General features: G+C 45.3%; 2 protein-coding genes across 4 annotated transcripts in view; one reads left to right on the forward strand and one right to left on the reverse strand.

The window, feature by feature from the left end:
- LOC133054820 (zinc finger protein 677-like) overlaps positions 1–21,000 on the forward strand; it is a gene marked incomplete at its 3' end in the record, with an annotated part of 90,748 nt that overhangs the window by 16,194 nt on the left and 53,554 nt on the right. The gene's annotated exons all lie outside the window — the stretch shown is intronic.
- Positions 7,069–18,256, reverse strand: LOC133054814 (zinc finger protein 160-like). 3 transcript variants are annotated; one of them, XM_061140136.1, is made up of 5 exons: positions 18,092–18,256; positions 16,994–17,162; positions 16,335–16,422; positions 14,723–14,849; positions 7,069–9,346 (listed from the first exon to the last, which is right to left on the reverse strand). In XM_061140136.1, the coding sequence occupies exons 2-5, from the start codon at positions 17,020–17,022 to the stop codon at positions 7,308–7,310; spliced, it is 2,283 nt and encodes a 760-aa protein (XP_060996119.1). In that variant the 5' UTR covers positions 17,023–17,162; positions 18,092–18,256; the 3' UTR covers positions 7,069–7,307. The 3 variants fall into 3 exon arrangements, with proteins under 3 accessions (XP_060996119.1, XP_060996121.1, XP_060996120.1); XM_061140138.1 differs by lacking the exon at positions 16,994–17,162 and adding an exon at positions 15,518–15,614 and having other exon boundaries at positions 7,070–9,346; XM_061140137.1 differs by lacking the exon at positions 16,994–17,162 and having other exon boundaries at positions 7,071–9,346.

Below are 21,000 nucleotides of genomic sequence, written 5' to 3' on the forward strand. Positions count from 1 at the left end.
TATTCCTTCTGGAGGCAATATAATATGCATTATTTGACTGGTATGCAGAATGTTCTAAAAGACAAACTGACACCACAATGGCGTTAAAGGAGTCCTTAGAGCCAAAGTAGAGAGCAGAGCCTGTCCGAAGAGGAGAGGAAAGAGCAGAATCCCCCAGGCGCAGGTTCGTAGGGGAGACAGCACCCTTGGGCTGCGCCCCTCCAGGGACACCCCGTTTCAGCCACCCCGACGTTAGAGACCAGCCCCTCGGCCCTCCTGCCCTCAGCCCACCCACCGCCGCCCATGCGCACGCGCACTCAAATGCACACCCGGAACCTGTTCCCGGGGCCCACCGGCGCCTTCTGGCGAGTTAGCCTCGGTTTTTTTGGTCCGAAACTAACCCGGGTATGCAATCTTCAGGCCCTCTTTCCCCACACTCAGACTTCGAGGGGCTCCTGGTACGTTAAAATCGCCGAATGCGGTTCTCTCTCTCGCTTTGAGTCCTCCCGCAGCGTCGCCCGAAAACTAGGTTCGGGTCTTAGGAGTCTGGGCCTGGTTCCGGCTTAAATAACATTGAGGCAGGTACCGGTACCGGGTTTCAGTCTTCGGTCCGTGTACACACGGACCTCTTGCCGCGATGTGTTCCCGCTGTGACTCCCCTACCCACCCCAGCCCCTCAGAACTGTTGGACATCACCCGCTTTCTTTGATGGCTGGTGGAGTCTTGACCGTTGATGTATCTTCACACTTGTTTTAATCTCAGAAGCCATTGGGTGTGTTTTAAATGTCCAAATTATTTTCACTGTAAATTTCATTGTCCAGATGATGAGGTTTATATGCTCTCTATTCGTATTCTGTATTGGAACTATTCTCTGATGTCTGGTAGATAACTTTACTCTGCATGTGGTAAGAATGTTGATCATGTTTTGACAGTCAGAACCTAGTTTAACCAGTTTATTACTCAGTAGTTTCTTTCTTCCTTTAAGTGATCTACTCAATTAGTGAGCTATAAATTAAAATGTCCAAATAAGTTGACTGTTCCCTCAAGTCCTCTCTGCACAGTTGTTAAAGGATAGACTGGATTTGTTACTGGCCTGGGTTCTTGAACTCTTTAATCAGTAAAAATTGGTAACAGGCCAGGCGAGGAATTCAGGCAGAGCTTTATTGGAACTCCCTTGGACTGCAAGGAGATCCAACCAGTCAATCCTAAAGGAAATCAGTCCTGAATATTCACTGGAAGGTTTGACGCTGAGGCCGAAACTCCAATATTTTGGCCACCTAATGCGAAGAACTGACTCATTGGAAAAGACCCTGGTGCTGGGAAAGATTGAAGGCAGGAGGAGAAGGGGATGACAGAGGATGAGATGGTTGGATGGCATCACCAACTTGATGGACATGAGTTTGTGTAAACTCCTGGAGCTGGTGATGGATAGGGAAGCCTGGCGCGCTGCAGTAGTCCATGGGGTCTCGGGGCCGCAGTCTCGGACACGACTGAGCAACTGGACTGAACTGCAGCACAGGTGAGAACAAGAACCAGGTGCCTTACTTTCTCCCTGAGGCTGGGTGAGCTGGTCTCTTAAACTGGGTGAAGGTGGGGCAGAGTAGGAGCAGATTGGGTGGGTCCCCCAGCTGGTCTGCCCAACCCCTTGGTGGTGCTGTGGGCGGGGCATCATGTTCAGTACCCTGCTTTTGCTCTGCTCATCTCAGAAGTGGCCGTTGCAGTTGGGTTTTGGTCTTTTTGTATGTTATTCATAATTTGTCCCAGCTGTGCACATAAGCAGTTATTTTTAATAGCTTATGGTTTCTTGGTATGTTTAAAGAACTTTTAAATATATTTTATTTAGTTATTTTTGGCTGCGCCCTGGGTCTTCTTTACTGCTTGGCTTTTCTCTAGTTGCAGTGGGTGGCGGGAGCTACTCGCTAGTTGCACAAGTGGAGAAAGAATCTCAGTAAAATAATTAAAAAATACAGAATTGCACAAACATAGCTGCTGATGTGGAAAACACTGTAAGGGGTCAACTTAGAAATAAGCTCAGTCATTTCTTGTTCCAGGTGCCCTCTTCTCTGACCTCTACTTCATGCCAGAAAAAGAGGAGGAAGGGGTAACCTGCAACTGAGTGAATCAAGTCACTGCCCCCGCGCCACCCCCCCCCCCCCCACTGAATAAAAACTGCAAACTCTTCTCAAATAATTACAAGATGCACAAGACCTACAGACAGGTGTTTTGCATTTCTCACCCTCATCTGTATGATTTAAACAAATTTTAAATGTACTAGATTCTAAAGACACAACTCGTACATCACAACTTAATCATCCATATCCAAACAGCTGGATCCAGTTACCCACTCCCTCTACCTGCACTACCAGGTTATTCCATTTCATTCACCTTATCTGTCTCCCTATTCTATCCCTGTGTCTCTTTTTGCTGCCATCTACCCTCCTGCTGTTTCTCCCCTCCTATTTCTTCCCTCACACCTGTCTTGCCCCACTCTTCAACTTGTTCCCCTCCCCTCTTGCACACTTTCTCCCCAACCCGACTGCCCTCAATCTCCATTATTTCTGGCCCTTTCTTCCTCTAACTCTCCTACACCTGACACAGGAGGGAAAGGAACAGGGCACAAAAAAATGACTCAGTCATTAAGCCTATGACAAAAACCAGTTATAACTAGTTAGACCCAAGATGGCAGAAGATTTGACTGCCAACAAACCTTGAACCTCATTCTGTGCTCGTCATGACATATTAGTTAAAGGACATGCTCATAGGTGCTATGACAGTTCTGAGGCCAACCGTCAAAGGCCAGAAAGTAGGGGGGGGGGGGGTGCCAATTCCCAGAAATCTCCATCTCTCCCTGAAATAGCTTAAATAATTACTCCACTCTTTAGACTGTGAAATTTCTCAGCCCTTAACAACTAACCACCTTTTATCTCAGGGTTGCTTTCACCTTCTGAAACTGACTGCATTCTGCCTATGGAACTTGCATTATCACGGGGCCTCTCACCTTCTGAGATGGCCTACTTTCTATCTATGGAACGTGTGCGCGCATGAGCTTCACCTCAGTATTGTCCGACTCTCTTGCGACCCCATGGACTTGTGGGCCGCTAGGCTCTTTTGTCCATGGGACTATCCGGGCAAGAATACTGGAGTGGGTTGCCATGCCCTCCTCCGGGGGACCTTTCCGGCCCAGGGATTGAGCCCACATCTCCTAAGGAGTCTGCATTAGCAGGCGATTCTTTACCACTGGTGCCTCCTGGTAGGCCCTGTGGAATGTGTGTCTCTCTCAATAAATCTACTACTTACCTATCACTTTGCCTCTTGCTGAATTCCTTCCACACTGTGAAGTAAAGAACCTGAGCATCATTATGTCCTGAGACCAGGTGTGCAATATTAATTAAGACCCTGGATCCCAGTCTGAATTGGAGGAGTGTGGTTTCACTTCTTTCTCCCTAACACTCCCTCCTCACTCTCTGGCACCGCAGGGTGATACGTCTTTCCTGCTCTTCCTCAGCTCTTTTTGCCACTAATCCTCTTTCTCTCCCAGCACCAGGAGACTCTGAAGGCCACGGTTCCAACTCTTTTATCTTCTCTCCTGACTCCCTGTGTGAAGTTCCTCGTCACTCTGCTGCTCTCTAACCTCTGGAGATCGAGCTCTTTATTTCTCTATTAACCTGCTACATTCAATCAGGACTTAATTGCTTTCATTTTATCTTCTCTTTCTTTACAAGTCCCTAAGCCATCTTCTATGTTCTCATCAGTTCTCCCTCATGCTTTTCTCTTTCTCAGTCGCTCTGTATTTGCTCTTGATTCCCTCTGCCCCCACATTTTCAGGGGTGGTGACTGAATAAGATGCCCTGTAACCCAAAGGGACCATTTTCCAACAGGGTTGAATTTGACACGGAACACTGGTGTCACACAGGCAGGTCCTGGTAGCACCCTGCCATAGGGTGATTGGACCGTCTGACAGGAAGGGGAGCCCTGTGGAGCCGAAGGACCGGCAAGAACAGAGGGGCTGGGAGGGAAGGGGTCTCAGAACTGGGGTGGGCTCTCCAGGATCCCAGTGAAGCAGGAACTCATAGGGCCTGGACCCCATCTTAAGCCTGTTCATGCTGATCGTGTGTGGCCGCCTCTCCAATGGACTCTGAACTCTGTGTTTAGAGCCTATGGAAATGACAACAGAAGGATAAGACCACCCTCTGGACAGGGAAACCTTGAAGATCGTATCCAGGTTACTCATTGCCTAAGAGAAAACATACTCTAATCACCCCTGCCTCCGGACAACATCGGAATGGAACCACAGGCTTATTAACTGGTTGGAACTGCAGGCTTAATGATTAACTGTTTGAACACATAACACGTGAATGATGAGGTTATTGTGATTGTAGTTACCCTTCCTTTGTAAGTCTCAAGGAATTTGCGGTGGTGGGTTCGGACACGTACACACTTTCACAAATGCTGGTCGGGGTCCTTGGCTAAGAGGAAACACTGCCTTGGGCCCGCCGGTGTAAAAAAACTGCACTCCACTATCTGCATTGTCCTTCTCAGTGAGTTTGTTTCCCAGAACGCATGGCTATAACACCAGGACCCCGGAGAGGACACTGCCTCTCCAGGAGTGGGGCGCCCTGGCTCTGCTTCCAGGGTCTGACAGACAGGGCGAGATGGGTGATGCCCTGTCATCTATGTCATCGAATTCACTTTATCTTAGCAGAGGACGTTGGAGGCGGAGGTGGTAAAGGATTTAAAGCAGGAAAATGTCTCGAAAGGCGGTGTTTACGTGGGTCGAGGGCAAAAAAGCCAAGGGCTCAGGGACCCGCCTCACGGTAATTTTAACCCAAAGGAAAACATAGTCGACTTGAAAGGGCGACGTCTGGATTTACTGGGGGCAGAGGGCCGGATGTTAGGATTTAAGGTCCTGAACGTGAAGTCAGAGGTACCGCGCAGCACCGATTTACACAAGAAACGAGAGACTTGGTACACCTTCCCGGACTTCTCACTCTACGGTTCCGCTAGGAGCTGCGTGGGCACGTTATCGGCGCGGCTTCCGGGGCGGAGCCTGAGCGGAGCGCTACCGGCGAGGGGCGGGGCGATGAGGGAGCCCCGTTTTGAGCGAGGAGCGGCGAGCGGCTGGCGACGGGAGGTGGCTTCCCGTACCTTGAAATTGCTAATTTTAACCGTCTCTCTGGAAAGAGAACTGTGAGGCGCAGGCCCAAGCTAGAAAAGTGGTAACCCTTGCTGCCCAGCGTGACCGGTGCTCTGCACTATCAGCGTCCCGTCTAGAAGAAACTGCGCGTGCGCATAAGGACCGTGGGCGGGGCCTGAGCAGACCACGACCAGCAAGGGGCGGGGCGTGAGGAACTCGGGCTTGCGCTATGACTCAGAGGGAGGGACGAGAGCCGGGTAGAGCTGTGGTGTGCGCGTCCGTTAGATTCCCTCCCAAGTGTGCCTTTTTCAGGTTTAGACATGCTTGAGGGTCTTTGTATCTTATGATAGGATGGCTTCCTGCTTAGCTTAAGTTACTGCCTCTAACAAGTTTTAAATTAAATGCTTACAGTTGTGTGGGCCACTTATTTTGGAAATTTCTTTTTAACAAGTTGAAAACAGTTTAAGTCAAAAGCTGTTTTTGCCAGCGGTTGACCGACAGTTGGTCGTGAACTGAGAAAACTGGGATCTCAGTGAGGAGTAGCTGTGGGGCGGTAGTTGGATCCAGAAACACTGCCTGCAATCAGAATTTAAGCAATTTAACTAAAAAACAACTGGAGTTATCTGTGTAGGGATTACAAATTAGAATATGAAATACAAAACTCTCAATGGGTAGAATGGACAATACTAAACGCTACAGAACAGCATTTTGTTTCAGAATTTTTCTCCACAGAAGGGTCTAGGCAGCCAGGAGGCTTCTCCTTTTTTCTCCTGATTTTAGGCTATTTCCGAAGTGGGTCTACTCAGCTTCAAGCAGCTACCCCCTGGATGAGCTCCCTGCGGTCCCAGTTGAACTTACACTCGCCCTTTGCACGTGGTGGGGGTGAGGAGCACTGTCCGGGTGGAGGACCCCGCCTCTGCCCTCCTCTGCTGTTCCTGGCCAGATCCCTTTCTACTCTTCCAGGGCAAAGGACCCCTGCACACATCAATCCCCTAAAGTGAAGGCCATACCAGAGGGTGTACTAGTTTCATTTTGTGTTCTCATTAATTTGCTGACCATGTATGGCGTATGTAAACTACAGTCCAGGCTTGTCTGCATCAAGAATAAAATGGTAAGCCAATGGAATACACTCTACCACCTCATCCAGGTTATTTTTAAATAATGGAAACACACACCGTCCTCTATTACTTACAGTCACGCAAGTCAAAGGCCCCAAAGCGAAGGCCTGGTATGTGGACGTGGATTCTTCCCGATACCCATTGCTCTCCCGACGCCCCCATCACACCAGCTCTACCTTGTCCCCGTGTGGCTCATCGCAGCTGGAGAAAAACACACCCCCGAACTGACTGGTCTCGCTTCAGATTCCTGGCTGCTCCCTCACATTCCCTGTATGTCTGCTCCACACCTTTCCTGTGGAGCTCCTCAAAAGCCCACCTCCGCCTCTCCCATCTTCTTTTTTTTCAAAGACCCTGTTTCTTCTCCATTGAGCTCTTGGAGCAAAGGAAGAGATCTCCTCTAACTGCCCCAACCACCTGCCTCAGGGCCTGTGTTCTCTCCTCAGTATTGACTATGAATAGCCTGAACCCACCTCTGGCTGTTGGTGCCTAAAAGCCAACTCCACTCTGTGTTAAACCTTTTTATGCACTCTACCATCTTTAAAGGGCTTCCCTGGTGGCTTGGATGGTAAAGAATCGGCCTGCAATGCGGGAGACCTGGATTCTAATCCCTAGGTTGGGAAGATCCCCTAGAGGAGGGTATGGCAACCCACTCCAGTATTCTTGCCTGAGGAATCCAAAAGAGCCTGGCGATCTACAGTCCACGGGCTTGTAAATAGTTGGACACAACTGAGTGACTGAGCAGAACCACAAAGGTATACATTTTTGACAAAGCTGATCACAGGCATCATATTTATATGGTTTCTCTCTAGTAAGAATTTTGTTAACATTCCAGAAGGCTTAAACTTTGGGTAACCTTTGCCAAAATTTTATTTGTGTGGTTTCTCTCAAAGATGTACATTCTGCCACCAAATGAATGTTAGGCACAGTTACAGGCTTTGTCACATACTGTATGTTTTAAATGATTTCTCTCCTTGAGGGAGTCTCTGATTTTAAAGTCTGACTACCTACATACATTTTATCTCAATCATTATATTTGTAAGATTTCTATTATTAATTTTTCAATGATGCCCAAAGCTTCACCTTTTAATAAAAGCACTGCCACATAGATTAGGTTTATAATGTTTCTTTTCAGTATGTATTTTTTGATGCCTACCCAGGTTTGTAAACTGAGTAAAAGCTCTGCCACACTCATGACATTTGTAAGGTTTCTCGCCAGTATGAATGATCTTATGTCGATTGAGATGTGAACCATCTGTAAAGGCTTTGCCACACTCGTTACATTGATAAGACTTCTCTCCAATATGAGTTCTCTCATGACGCCAAAGTTGTGAATTTTGGGTAAAAGCCTTATCACATTTATTACATTTATAAGGTCTTTCTCCTGTATGAATTCTTTGATGTGCCACAAGACTTGAATGCTGGATAAAAGCCTTGCCACATAAACTGCATTTGAGTTCTCCAGTGAGAGTTTTCTCATGACTGCAAAGTTGTGAATGTTGGACCAATGCCCTACAGCACACATCATAGTTGTAAGGTTTCTCTCCAGTATGAGTTCTCTCAAGATCCCAAAGCTGAGAACGTTGGGTCAAAGGCTTAACACACACATTGCACTTACTCGGTTTCTTTCCAGTGTGTGTTCTCTGATGCCTACTAAGACTTGAAACTTGGGTAAAAGCTTTGCCACACTCATCACATTTGTGAGGTTTCTCTCCAGTGTGGATGGTCTTATGTTGAGTAAGATTAGAATGTTTTGTAAAGGCTTTGCCACACTCAGTACATACATAAGGTTTCTCCCCAGTATGGATTCTCATATGCTGAGTAAGGATTGACCGCACAGGAAAGGCTTTGCCACATTCATTACATTTGTAAGGTTTCTCACCTGTATGGATTTTCTCATGAATCCAAAGGAGTGAACGTTGAATAAATGACTTACCACACTCTTTACACTTATAAGGTTTCTCCCCAGTGTGCAGCCTCTGATGACTTGCAAGGATTGAATTTCGACTGAAGACCTTGCCACATACATCACATTTGTATGGTTTCTCCCCTGTATGGATTATCTGATGGTTCCTTAGGGCTGAGTGCACACTAAATGCTTTGCCACACTCGTTACATCTGTAAGGTTTCTCTCCAGTATGCACTACCTTATGTTGAGTAAGATTTGAACGCTTCCTAAAGGCCTTCCCACACTCATTACATCTGTAAGGTTTCTCTCCTGTATGGATTCTCTTATGCTGAGTAAGGCTGGAGCGCTTCCTAAAGGCTTTGCCACATTCATTACATTTGTAAGATTTCTCTCCAAAGTGCACTGTCTGATGACTTACAAGGACTGATTTTCGACTGAAGACCTTGCCACAGATATCACAGTCATAGGATTTCTTTCTCGTATGGATCATCTGATGTCTAGTGAGGTTTGAGCACTGATTAAAGGTTTTGCCACACTCTTTACATTTGTAAGGTTTCTCTCCTGTATGAATTCTCTGATGACACGCAAGGTGTGAATTTCGACTAAACACCTTACCACATACATCACAATTATAAGGTTTCTCTCCCGTATGGATTAGCTGATGTCTACTGAGGTTTGAGCTGTAAGGAAAGGTTTTGTCACACTCATTACATTTATAAGGTTTCTCCTTGTATGCTTTCTGGTCTTGTGTCAGTATTGGAGGATTAATAAAATCATTCCCATATGGATTAGAAATGTTGGTTTGGACAATAGGAGGAACTGTCTGAAATGGTAAAGATGAGGTGCTACTGTTGCTACTCTTGTCAGCTTGATTAAATTCATTAATTTTCTCTTCCCTTTTAAATATACACCATTCATCCTGAAATCTTAATGCAAGCTTATTTCCAATAGGTTTGTTTCCTGGATCGCTTCTACCATGTTGATTTTTTCCATCAGTGAAATTGTCATTGTTTACAGGCATTCCTTTGTCATTTCCTTCATTATTTGTCCACTGACACTCAAAGACGTGCATGTTTTCCTGGATTTCCGTGAAGTAAAAATCTCTGATTTCATGACTTTCATATCTTCCCAGCATCACTCTCTGGAATACTCCTGTATCACTGTTTGCTTTTGGTTTTAATTTCTTGATCACATGTATATGAGAGACAGCTACAAGATATAAAGAACCATAGGTATCCTATTAATTACAGATGATAAATAAATGTTTCATGTTGAAAATGTGATATTACACCAAAGGCATTACCAATCCTGGACAGTTATAAAACTTCTCAACCGTGACCTTCAAGTTTTCAGACACAACTAAAGAAATAGGATCTTTTATTAAAGAATAATCACATGTAATTCAAGTTAATTTTATGGCAGTCTAGTCACTCAATGACAAAATCACTCACATTGTGCAAACTTAAGTTAGCTCTCAAAGAAAGGGAATTTTCCCCTGTGACCTCAAAGATCACATACCTTTTGGCAGTAAACATATTGCTGTCTCAAAACTGAGGAGAAAAAACTATTATACATATTTTATGCATAATTACTATACATAAATAAGTACTAAAGAACAGTCAATGTATTGTAATGCTAAATAATCCAAAACAAGCTTATCTAATAAATAATCTAAATAACTTGCAGTTTAGAATTGCAAAACCACTATAGAACTGAGAAAATAAATCAAAACAATTTATAAGAAAACAAAATATTTATCTTAATACACATTATATATCCACATGTAACCATTGAGAGAAAGCATTTTACAACATTAAGAGGTGGTGTATGTCAGATATATTGCATAATACATGCTGAAAGATCATCTATAAATCACAATATAAATTGAAAATTATTCCAGTAAACCATGATAAAGTCAGCATAGATAATAAGTCACCATATTATAGAAAATTTTTACTCTGTGGAACTCTAGACATTTCCCCTTAAGAATAAAGAAAGAACTTATATTCTAGAAGGAGCACACAATATGAGAGCTGGGAGTTATGTAGAAATCACTGACTTAATGAACTATCATGTCAGGAAAATACATAATATTATAAAAAAGAACTGGAAAAAGAAGTCAGAAGTCACAATTATGATTTCATGACTGCAGCTATATCACAGTCAACTAATAGAGAAATTCCCTGTCTATGCACTGCCCTTTAGTTACCCTGTTCACTGGCCCCAAATCATATGTGATACATCTCACGTGCTTTGAGAATTTTTTTTTTTTGAGAATTTATTAACAAAGGTCAGAGACAACACTGTTGAGAACATGCTGGAAAATAAAGACATAAACAGGAGCTTCCCTGGTGGTGCAGTGGTTAAGAATCCACCCGCAATACAAAGGACACCAGTCTGACCCCAGGGAAGATCCCACCTGCCGTGGAGCAGCTAAGCCCGTGCACCACAGACAACTGAGCCCTAGCTCTAGAGCCCGGAATCTGCAGTTCTGAAGCCCGGGTGCCCTCCGACCACTGTGTTAAAACTATGGACAGCAGACTCACAGGACCTCTGTACCTGACACCAGTGTACACAGCAGGGGAGAGAAGGTGGTCTGAACCTGCACCTACAGATCAGAAAACAGGAGTTCCTGAGCACAACTGGCTATTCAGGCAGTGCTCATTATAAAATACTGCATTGACTACCAGGAGCTGAGAAAGAAAGAATTCATGGGAGAGCGTAAGAGCTCTAACAGTGAGACGTGGCTATCCCTCCTGTAACTGGTTTTTGAGTCATCAGCCCTGTACATACTGATTTAGGTTCTGTCGGGACAAAGTTGTTCAGTGGATGAACATGTGTGCATGTGTGCTCAGTTGTGTCCAACTCTTTGCAACCCCCACAGACTGTAGCCCGCCAGTCTCCTCTGTCCATGGGATTTCCCAGAAAAAATAAATAGTGGGGTGGGTTACCATTTTCCTTCTCCAGGGGATCTTCCCAACCCAGGGATTGAACCTGCATCTCTCCTGCATTGGCAGGCGGACTTTTTTTTTTTAATCACTGTGCCACCTGGGCTTCCATAGAATTGTACAAGGGTAACTAGAATACTGACCTTGGAAGAAAAGAACTGGCAGGGTCTGAGACTGAACTCAAAGCCTCCCAATACCCAGAGCTGCCCTCAGGAGGAAATGCAAAGCAAAACCACAGTGACATATCACCTTGCATCTAGCAGAATGGCTATCATGAAAAAGTCAAGAGATAGAGAGTGGAGATGATGATATGGAGAAAAGGCAACCCAGTGCAATGTTGGTGGGAATGTAAATTGGTGCAGCCACCATGGAAAAAGAGTATGTAGAATTCCTCAAAATATTAAAAAAGAAAAAAAAGAAGGACTACCATAAGATATAGCAATCTCACTTCTGGGTATACACTGAAAGGAAATGAAAGCACTCTCTCAGAGAGATATTTGCACTGCTCTGTTGTTGCAGCATTATTTACAATAGCCAAGACATGAAAAAAAGCTAAGTGTCCAACAGTGTGTAAAGAAATTTTAAAATGTTATACATACAATGGAATATTATTCAGCAAAAAAAAAAGTAAATCCTGCTATCTGTACCAACACAGACAGACCTTCAGGGCATTATGCTAAGTGAAATAAGTCAGGAGAGAAATACAAATACATTATGACCTCACTTATATCACATATATATGGAATCTTAAAAACAAAAGCCAAATGATTAGAAAAAGGGAGTAGAAGAGTGATTGCAGGGGCAGGGGATCGGCAGTTTCAGTTACAAGGTGAATATGTTCAGGAGATCTAATATACACCATGGTGACTACTATTAACAATTCTGTCTTATATACCCAAACTAGACAGACATTAAATGATGTTCTCACCACACACCCACAGCCACCCACACACACACACAAATTGTAATTATGTGAATTGATGGATGTGTTAAGTGTGCTCTGGTAATTATTTAGTAATATATGTATATCACATCATCACTCTGTACACTTTACATTTATACCATGTTACATGGATTGAAGTGAAGTGAAAGCCACTCCGTCGTGTCCGACTCTTTGCAACACCATGGACTATACAGTCCCTGGAATTCTCCAGGCCAGAATACTGGAGTGGGTAGCCTTTCCCTTCTCCAGGGAATCTTCCCAACCCAGGGATCAAACCCAGGTCTCCCGCATTACAGGCGGATTGTTTACCAGCTAAGCCACAAGTGAAGCCAAGAATACTGGAGTGGATAGCCTATCCCTTCTCCAGCGGATCTTTCCAATCCAGGAATTGAACTGGGGTCTCCTGCATTGCAGGTGGATTCTTTACCAGCTGACCCATCAGAACTCATGCTATGGTTTGTGTCCACATGTGGATTACATGTCAATAAATCTGGGAAAAAGGAAAATACAAAGGAATGCACAAAAGAGATCCCGGTTGACCATGTGAATAACAAATTTAAAACAAACAAGAGAGAGAGAAAGGAAGAAAAGATTGGGGAAAAAAGATCTTAGAAGAACAAAACAGAGAAGGAAGAAAAAGATTAAAGGAATTAGAGAATAAAAAAACTACAAGCACAAAATTCAAAGTTGGTTCTTTGAAAAGAAAGACAAAATTTACACTCAGCAAGATTAAGAAAAAAATCAGAAGACTCAAATAGCTAAAGTCGGAAATGAAAGAGGGAATATTACAGCTGATCACAACTGATTCTACAGAAATCAGAAGGATTATAAGAGGATACCATGAGCAATTCTGGGCTTCCAAGGTGGCACTAGTGGTAAAAGAACCCATCTGCCAAGGCATCTGATGGAATCAAGAAAGGGAGACCAACAGAAAAAGACTATCCCATTCTCCTCAGTCAAGGAAGCAAAGAATTCTCAGGAGCCAGATGATGGGGTGTAGATGGTGATAAACACTGCCTTGGTCTGTGTGGGAGCTGTTGTAGCACAACTGGAGTGTGAAAAGATAAACTTTACACATTGCAGGACAGAACAACAAGTCAGGGAGGAGAAAATTTTTCTCTGAAAATTCACAAGAAATAACCTTCTGTTTTCCCATAGACATCTCCCATTTGGGGAGAGTTTCCCAAACACTATTAATGGTGTGGTTTCCTCACTGCCCTTCTGACCTGTGTTGGCACCTTTGATACATTCCCATTTGTTTACTTTTTTTTTTTTCTATTTTCACTTCATTCTCTAGAATCTAGAGTTCTTTCCCTTACTCTAAGATGGAGATAACTTTCAGAAACAGAAATTCGTACTTATAAAAAGAAAAGAACAGCCTTCCCTAGGTGGTGCAGTGGATAAGAATCTGCCTGCTGATGCAGGGGACACAGGTTCAATCCCAGGTTCAGGAAGATCCTACATTCCTTGGAACAACTGTGCCCTTGCGCCACAACTATCGAACCTGAGATCTAGAGCCCATGAGCCGCCACTACTGAAGCCCACTTGCCCTAGAGCCTGTGCTTTGCAATAAGAGAAGCCATTTCTTTCTGGGGATGTGCTGGTCCCCAGTCTGCCCGGGCCCGCAGGGATGGCTCTGGGGGCTTGGGAAAGCCAAACTGCCAAGACTCAAAGCGGCCTCCTTCCCATCTGGGAGTCTGGGTGTCCTCACGCCTCTGGCTTCTCTGTCCCAGTAGGCACTGCCTAGAGCCCATGGTCCCCGAGAGAGAGCTCTCGGCAGACAAAGCCAGTGGCCGAGCCTTACCTCTCCCTCCTGGCCTGCCGGCCTGGAGTCCTGTGCCTGGCCTGTCAGTATTTATTGCCTCTATGTATGCCATCCTCTGGGCCCGCTGGCCTGCTGCCTCTGCCCAGGCTCGGTGCCACCATCCCCAGGGGGCCCTCCCTGGACCACCCAGGACAACCGTGGGACCAAGCTTGTACCGATGGAGCTGCCCCCTCTGCCCGCACCCCACTTGTCAGTGAGGCCCGGGCCTAGAATGCACAGGGTCCTGTCCTTGCTTCTCCTTTTCTGACTGGGAAATAAACTTCCCCTTAAGGGGGAAGAAAAAGACAAAGAGAGAGAGAAGCCATTTCATTGAGAAACCTGCACAGCACAACGAAGAGTAGCCCCAGCTCTCGACAACTAGAGAAAGCCCGAGCAAAGCAGTCAAGACCTAGTGCAGCCAAAAATAAAGAAAGAATTTAGAAGAAAAGAAAGGAACTCCCAGCTCCTCGCTCAGCTGAGGAGTGAGGACATTACAAGGTGGGGGTCTGGGAAAATACTTTACACGTTCATCTACTGCCTCCTAGAAGGATCTGAATGCAGAGGGAACAGTGTAATATGCAGGTCTGGAGCTCTCTTCCTAGAAGTACTGAATGAAAAGCAGAGGGGGAGAAAACAGGGAATTCAGTATTTCACAAGTTTGCCATTGGACTTTGTAAATATTTAAGCTCTGGAACAACTCCTAGTGTATCATGAAATGTGCAGATTTCTGAAGAAACGGTTAAACTCCTGATGCCAATCATGAAGCTTTGCATGTCTGAGTCAAGGCTTTGAGCTCAGTCACGTAAAACAAGGGCTCCCAAGAGGCACAGAGGGAAAATGCAGAGATACCCCAGGGCAGATCCCAACTTCTAGAGGGAAGTGATCCTCACCCACAGAGAGCAGGTTCCTGTAGGTCTCCAGCATCACATTCCTGTACAGGGCCCTCTGAGCAGGGTCCAGGCATTCCCACTCCTCCTGAGAGAATTCGACGGCCACATCCTTGAAGGTCAAATGTCCCTGAAATGAAAAATATATCTCACTGAGGGACTACGAGGAGAGTTCTTATCTTCACACAAAATGAAAAGGAGAGAGGATCAATTGGGTTGGAGAATGGGTTTTGACAGATTCCAGTACAGGCATTTTGAGCAAGTTATGTGCCTTGAATTTTAATTTCTTTGCTTCTGTAAGAGAATATGATATCCTCCAAATCAGTGTGGATGACTGATTTCTGTGGACAATACATGAAATATACAAGCAAAAATGAAACACAGGTTGGCTACACAGGAGAGTCAGATATTCTGTTGTACACACTGAGTGGGATTCAATATGCAGATGAGCTAGTGAGTGGTGTCCTGAGACGAAAAAGTCCACAGTAGCTTTACAAAAAGATTGGGATCTTAACATTGAGATGAGGATAACAAGAGAAATGACGAAAAATGTTTGAATACTTCCTATGTGCTAAGCATCACTCTTAATACTTTACGTGTATTGACATTTATTACATGTATTAACATAGAGGGTTCCCTGAGAAAGTTGAAACGAGTACAAGGTGAACATGTGCAAATGCATGATGTGTGTACACATCCACACATACTGTTTCCAATTTTACTCCTATTTAAATTATTAACGTGACAGTGTTAAAAAATTAAGATATAATCTCAATTGCTAAAAAGTAAAAAACTTACTATAAAATGATGATGTCTTTTTTTTGATGATGTCTTTTATAAAAGTCATGAACTTGCACATCCATGCATGTACACACACATGTAAATATCCAATTCACTAAAATGAGAGTAGCTATTTCAGCATATTTTGGGTAAGTTTTTAAATTATCATTTTTACTTAATGTAGTTCAGCATCTCTGGGACAAGGAAAATGTTCTAATCTTACATAATTTAGTTTGTCAACATTATTCTACAGTAGGTTAGCAAAGAACCAGTACAAGCATGAACAAATATATAATACTTCAATCTCTGTAAAATACATATAACTCAAAATGCAAATATAATTTTATCCATTTAAATCCAGATAAGTAACTATTAACAAAAGCCAGAGTTTGTTTATTCCACTAATAAAATATTCATTCAAAATTGGAAAGGATATTAGTGGTATACAGGGGCTTCCCTCATAGCTCAGTTGGTAAAGAATCTGCCTGCAATGCAGGAGACCCGGGTTTGATCCCTGGGTTGGGAAGATCCCCTGGAGAAGGAAATGGCTACCCACTCCAGTAGTTTTGCCTAGAGAATCCCATAGACAGAGGAGCCTCGCAGGCTAGTCAATGGGATCGCAAGAGTCCAAGAGTCGGACACGACTTAGCGACTAAACCACCATTAGTGGTATACATTAAAATAGTAGGGTTGAAAAGTTCTTGAATTACAAATTGAAAAAAAAAAAGCCTTTTATTGAGCAAGAACATACTTAACCATAAGAGAAGACTGGTAATTCTGAAGCAGGGCATTTTGGAAGGACTGACAAAACAATCAACTGAGAATATGACTTCACCTGACAAAGAGCCATTCTTGAGCTCTTTTCTTTCCTCTTCTGCCTCCTCTGGATTTCTTCCTCAGAGGTGAGTCTTTCAAGGTCAATCCTGAAAGTTTAAAACAGGCTGTTTAAGGCTTAGAATCAATATCCCCTTTCCTGCGCCACAACCACACACACAGGGAAGACCTCACCATACCGAACAGACAGTCCTCTGCTGCCCACTGTCACAAGAGGTGCGTGTAGGCACCCGCCAGGACTAAGGCACCCGTCTTCCTGCACAAAGCACTTCCACAGGCTCAGCCCAGGACCCGTTCTAACATCATCACAGGAATACATTTCCCTCTGCCAAATCTGCTGCCTTCATTCTTCCACAGGTGAGATCATGTTACTCAATTCAACCCGTGCATGCACAACTCAGCTTCAGCATCTGTGTGTCCCAGGAAACCTGAGCTAAGATGCTATGATACCCACACCATTTCATGCAGCCCACACCATCCATAAACCCACTTGCAGATGCTCCAGCCAGAACAGCAACATCCTTTGCCAATAGTTTCATACACCCTGTGATCCCACAACTATGCCTGGGGGACACACACACATACACACACACACACACACACAAAATTCACTGGGCTCATCCAGAGGCCCACACTTGCTCCCACAACTCTCCTGCAGACCTTGACAGGCTCCCCTCCATTTTCTCCATTTCTCCTCCATGCAGGCATGAACAAACAGAGCTGAAAGGCACAGAGATCTCTGGGCACCGGCATTGTAAAAGGAACGCACAGAAGCTGCAAATCCAAGGACTCTGGGTGTCCAGGAATGGAGACCAAGAAGCTGACCCTTCTGGGGAAAGACTGAAACGGTTAGCTTGGAAATGAGCTCTGCGAGAATGTGCTCATCATGAATAGAGGGGCTCTGTTGGGAGGTTTGAGGTCAATCAGCCCATTCTGCATCACAGGCAGAGAACAGAGGAGAAAGACCTGAGGGGACATCCACTTAATACCTCACTATTTTAACAGATCGCATAAAAGGGAAGACAATGGAATATTAGGCTGACTAAACTAGGTTTCAACTGCTAAAAAAAAATCACTGACATCCTTACCAAGTACTCATTGAAACAGGCCCTCACCCCTCCTCTACGAGCCTGCCTATCCTCACTCATTCTTATTTCCTCCTTAGTTTTCCCACTTTGTGAACCGCTCTGTCTCAGCGTCTCCTGATCCCCCTCGCCCACATATTTACAGGGATGTCAACCGAATAAGATGCCCGCCTGGCGGAAGACAGCATTTTCCAGCGAGTAAGTTGGGTGTCACGCGGCTAACCCATGTCACCTCCCCTGACACGCGGACGGGGAAACGTCACTATGAAGTCCTGCCTGCGCGGCAGAAGGACCGGCCAGACGCGAGGACAGAGGGGCTGGGAGAGAGAGGGTCTCAGGAGTCGGGAGGGCTCCCCAGAATCCCAGGACCGGGGAGAGGACGCGCGCGGCCTCTCCGGAAGCGGGGGCCGGCGCGGCCTCCAGGGCGAGGTTAGGGGGGACGAGGAAGGGAAGGAGGAGCGGAGAGCGAATCCACGTCGGGGAAGAGGGCTTTACGCGCGGGTCAGCGGGCGGCCGCGGTCAGCGGTCAGGAAAGGGTTTTAAAAGCAGGAACATACAGCGAAGCAGAAAACCAAAGGGGGGAAAAAAAAAAAAGCAAAGGCACCGAACTAGCCTCAGGGCGATTTGAAACGCAGAGGGAAACGCCCCCTGTGACGGCGACGTCTGGACTTACGCGGCACGGAGGGGTAGGTGCGGTGATTTTCAGGTCCCTAGTGATTCCCACACCCTGAGGAAGGGTTGGGAGCGCGGCTATGAAGCGCAAATTTACACGAAAAACAAGAAACAACACGCCGCACTATGACCTTCCCTCCACGATCTTCGCTTCCGGGTCCGTTGCCAACTGCGCACGCGCGGACTCGGAGGCACGGCGGCGGGGCGGGGCCGGGCCTGGGCGGAGCGCGGCCGGAGAGGGGAGGGGCGTGGGACCCAGCTCCGCGCGGGGCGGGCGAGAAGACGGGGAAGGGGCGGGGCCTGCGCGTCCCGCCGCGTCGCCGCGAAGGCGTAGCTCTCTGGGTTAGAAACGCTTGAGAATCCTTTCCGTCTGTTGATGCATCGTTGCTCCCTGCTAAGAGATTAAGTCTCTCCATCTAAAGGAAATCACTCCTTAATATTCATTGGAAGGACTGATGCTGAGCTGAAACTCCAATACTTAGGCCACCTGATGTGAAGACCTGACTCATTTGACCCCGATGCTGGGAAAGATTGAAGGCGGGAGAAGAAGGGGACGACAGAGGATGAGATGGTTGGATGGCATCACAGACACGATGGACATGAGTTTGGGTAAACTCCGGGAGTCGGTGATGAACAGGGAGGCCTGGCGTGCTGCAGTCCGTTGGGTCGCAAAGAGTCGGACATGACTGAGCGACTGAACTGAAGATGTTTTCCTCTTACATTGAAAACGGTTTAAGTCAAAAGCTTGTTTGTGCCAGTCAGTAGGTTGCACCGAGTCCTGTGAGACTGAAGCAATTCAGCGGTCTGGGATCTCGGCGAAGGATCTGTATGTGGTGGTGGTTAGATCCAGAAACATGTCCTGCCGTTGGATTTAATTTAAGCAGTCTACAGTAGTTCTATACAAACTTGAATGTGAAATATAAGCTCTGCCTGCATAGAAGTAGCTATTTTACACTGACATCCTACAGAACAGCATTTCGGCTTCTATTTTCTATTCTAGCAGGAGGCCAACTTGGCATTCTGCTCTGTTCCAGAGACTCATAGCGACAAGACTGATCAAAGAATTTTTCACATATTGATAAATAGGCAAGTCATTCTGACTTATACTTCAGTTAACCTGAATTTTATGCTAAGATAGCCTGTTTGTGTCCCTTTTCCTGTGGAGGGAAAAGTCCAGTTCTTCCTGTGTGTTTCTTCCCTCTATGTCTCCTTTACCCTTAAACGACTAGCACAGTGACAGAGAACACTCCACTTCTGACACTTCCGATCAACAACTAAATGGGTGTTTTTTCCACAAGCAATTGCATGCGACACCAGCTGGGTGTCCTACAATTCAACTCAACCTCAACACTTATCCGATATAGCATCAGATCCCACACATCCCACAAATCTGCCCCTCCCCTGTCCCCACTCCACTCCCCCCACAACACATTTCAGATGTCAGTCAAAAGTCCAGGTTGTCACCTCTGCTTCTGACCAGCTGGCTTTAGATTGGGGTTTCCAAACCCCCCTTTTTCGGTTCATACAAAAGTATATACACAGCCGGTGTATATACGGCTGCATCTAAGTCCTGAAAAAAAAAAAAATCTAACCGGAAGTCCCAAAGTTTAAATATCTCCAGTGGAAATTTACTATCACACCCCACCAAGCCACACATCAGTTGTAACTAGTCCTCAGTCATTGTAAATGTTCCTGTCCTAGCAATTTTCTCCTAGTTTTTCCACCCAATGGCCCTTCTCCATTTGCATGACACTCTTCAATTAATGACTGATTCTTCTCAAATATAACCTTATCATAGGGCATTCTTTATCTTTTTTTCCCCCCATAGGGCATTCTTTGAACCCACTGTTTAAATCAGGACTCTCACTCTATAATAGTACATGCACACCTCACTGTATTTATCACCATCCTGTTTTATTATTGCTGACTTCCCTTACAGAATATAAGCTAGTTGAAGATGGTCATTGATTCCCTGCTGTATCATGAGTGATTAGACTTGTTCCTCATTGATAGAATGAGTGAATGCATTTTATCACTACAAAGAAGAATGCTGCTGCAATGCATAGGTTTACAGATTAGTGGGTTGTCATCAGGTAAAACTCAAATTATATTTGTGGCACTGAAACGGAGCTGGACTCTGTGATCCTTGCCCCCTCCCCTCCCACCACCACCCCCACCATGTCTTCTGCCTGCCTTTTGCCTGTGGAACACTTTAGTCAAAGAATAAGTTTAATCAGAAAAGTGAGAAATGCTTAAACAATGGAAAGAGACTAAATAATAATAATGTAGTCATTAAGCATAGTCAAGGACCTTCAGTTCTTTCTCAAGGGCTGTAGGTAATATTCTGAGCCATTTCCTGTGATCTGTCCTATAGATACCAAAACCCCAGGTGGAGACGTTAACTACAAGATGGCCAGACTGCACCCAGGACTTGAGCTCCCACAATTCCAAGAACTGGCCGCAAAGAAAAGGAAACAAGTGCACCCCAGAACTAAAGATTAACTGTACCTAAAACTACCAAGATGCTACTGCTAGTCAGACCAGTGATGACTAATATGAAGAGGACTGTTAGAGACGACTGTGCTACTTCTGCATGTAATCTGCCTCCCCCCACACACTGTCTATAAAAGCTCTCACCCGCTGCTTGTCAGGGGCAGGGTGGGGAGTCAGCCTTTGGACAGATGTCCACCACCCTCCTCCACAGCTGCCAGCATCTGAAATTAACTTTCCTTTTCCCCAACCTGGCCGGTTTACTGGCTTTCGAGTGGAAGCTGCCAGACCCCCCACGCATACCTTTTGGTAACAGCATCTAATTCTTTACTCCCATACCATACAAGGTAACATTCTGAACATTTGTGATAAATTGTCATGCTATTTTGTTTGTATGGTTAATTTTCTCGTGGGCAAATA

Source organism: Dama dama, chromosome 4 (genome assembly GCF_033118175.1).
Source record: "Dama dama isolate Ldn47 chromosome 4, ASM3311817v1, whole genome shotgun sequence".
Taxonomy (NCBI): Eukaryota; Metazoa; Chordata; class Mammalia; order Artiodactyla; family Cervidae; genus Dama; species Dama dama.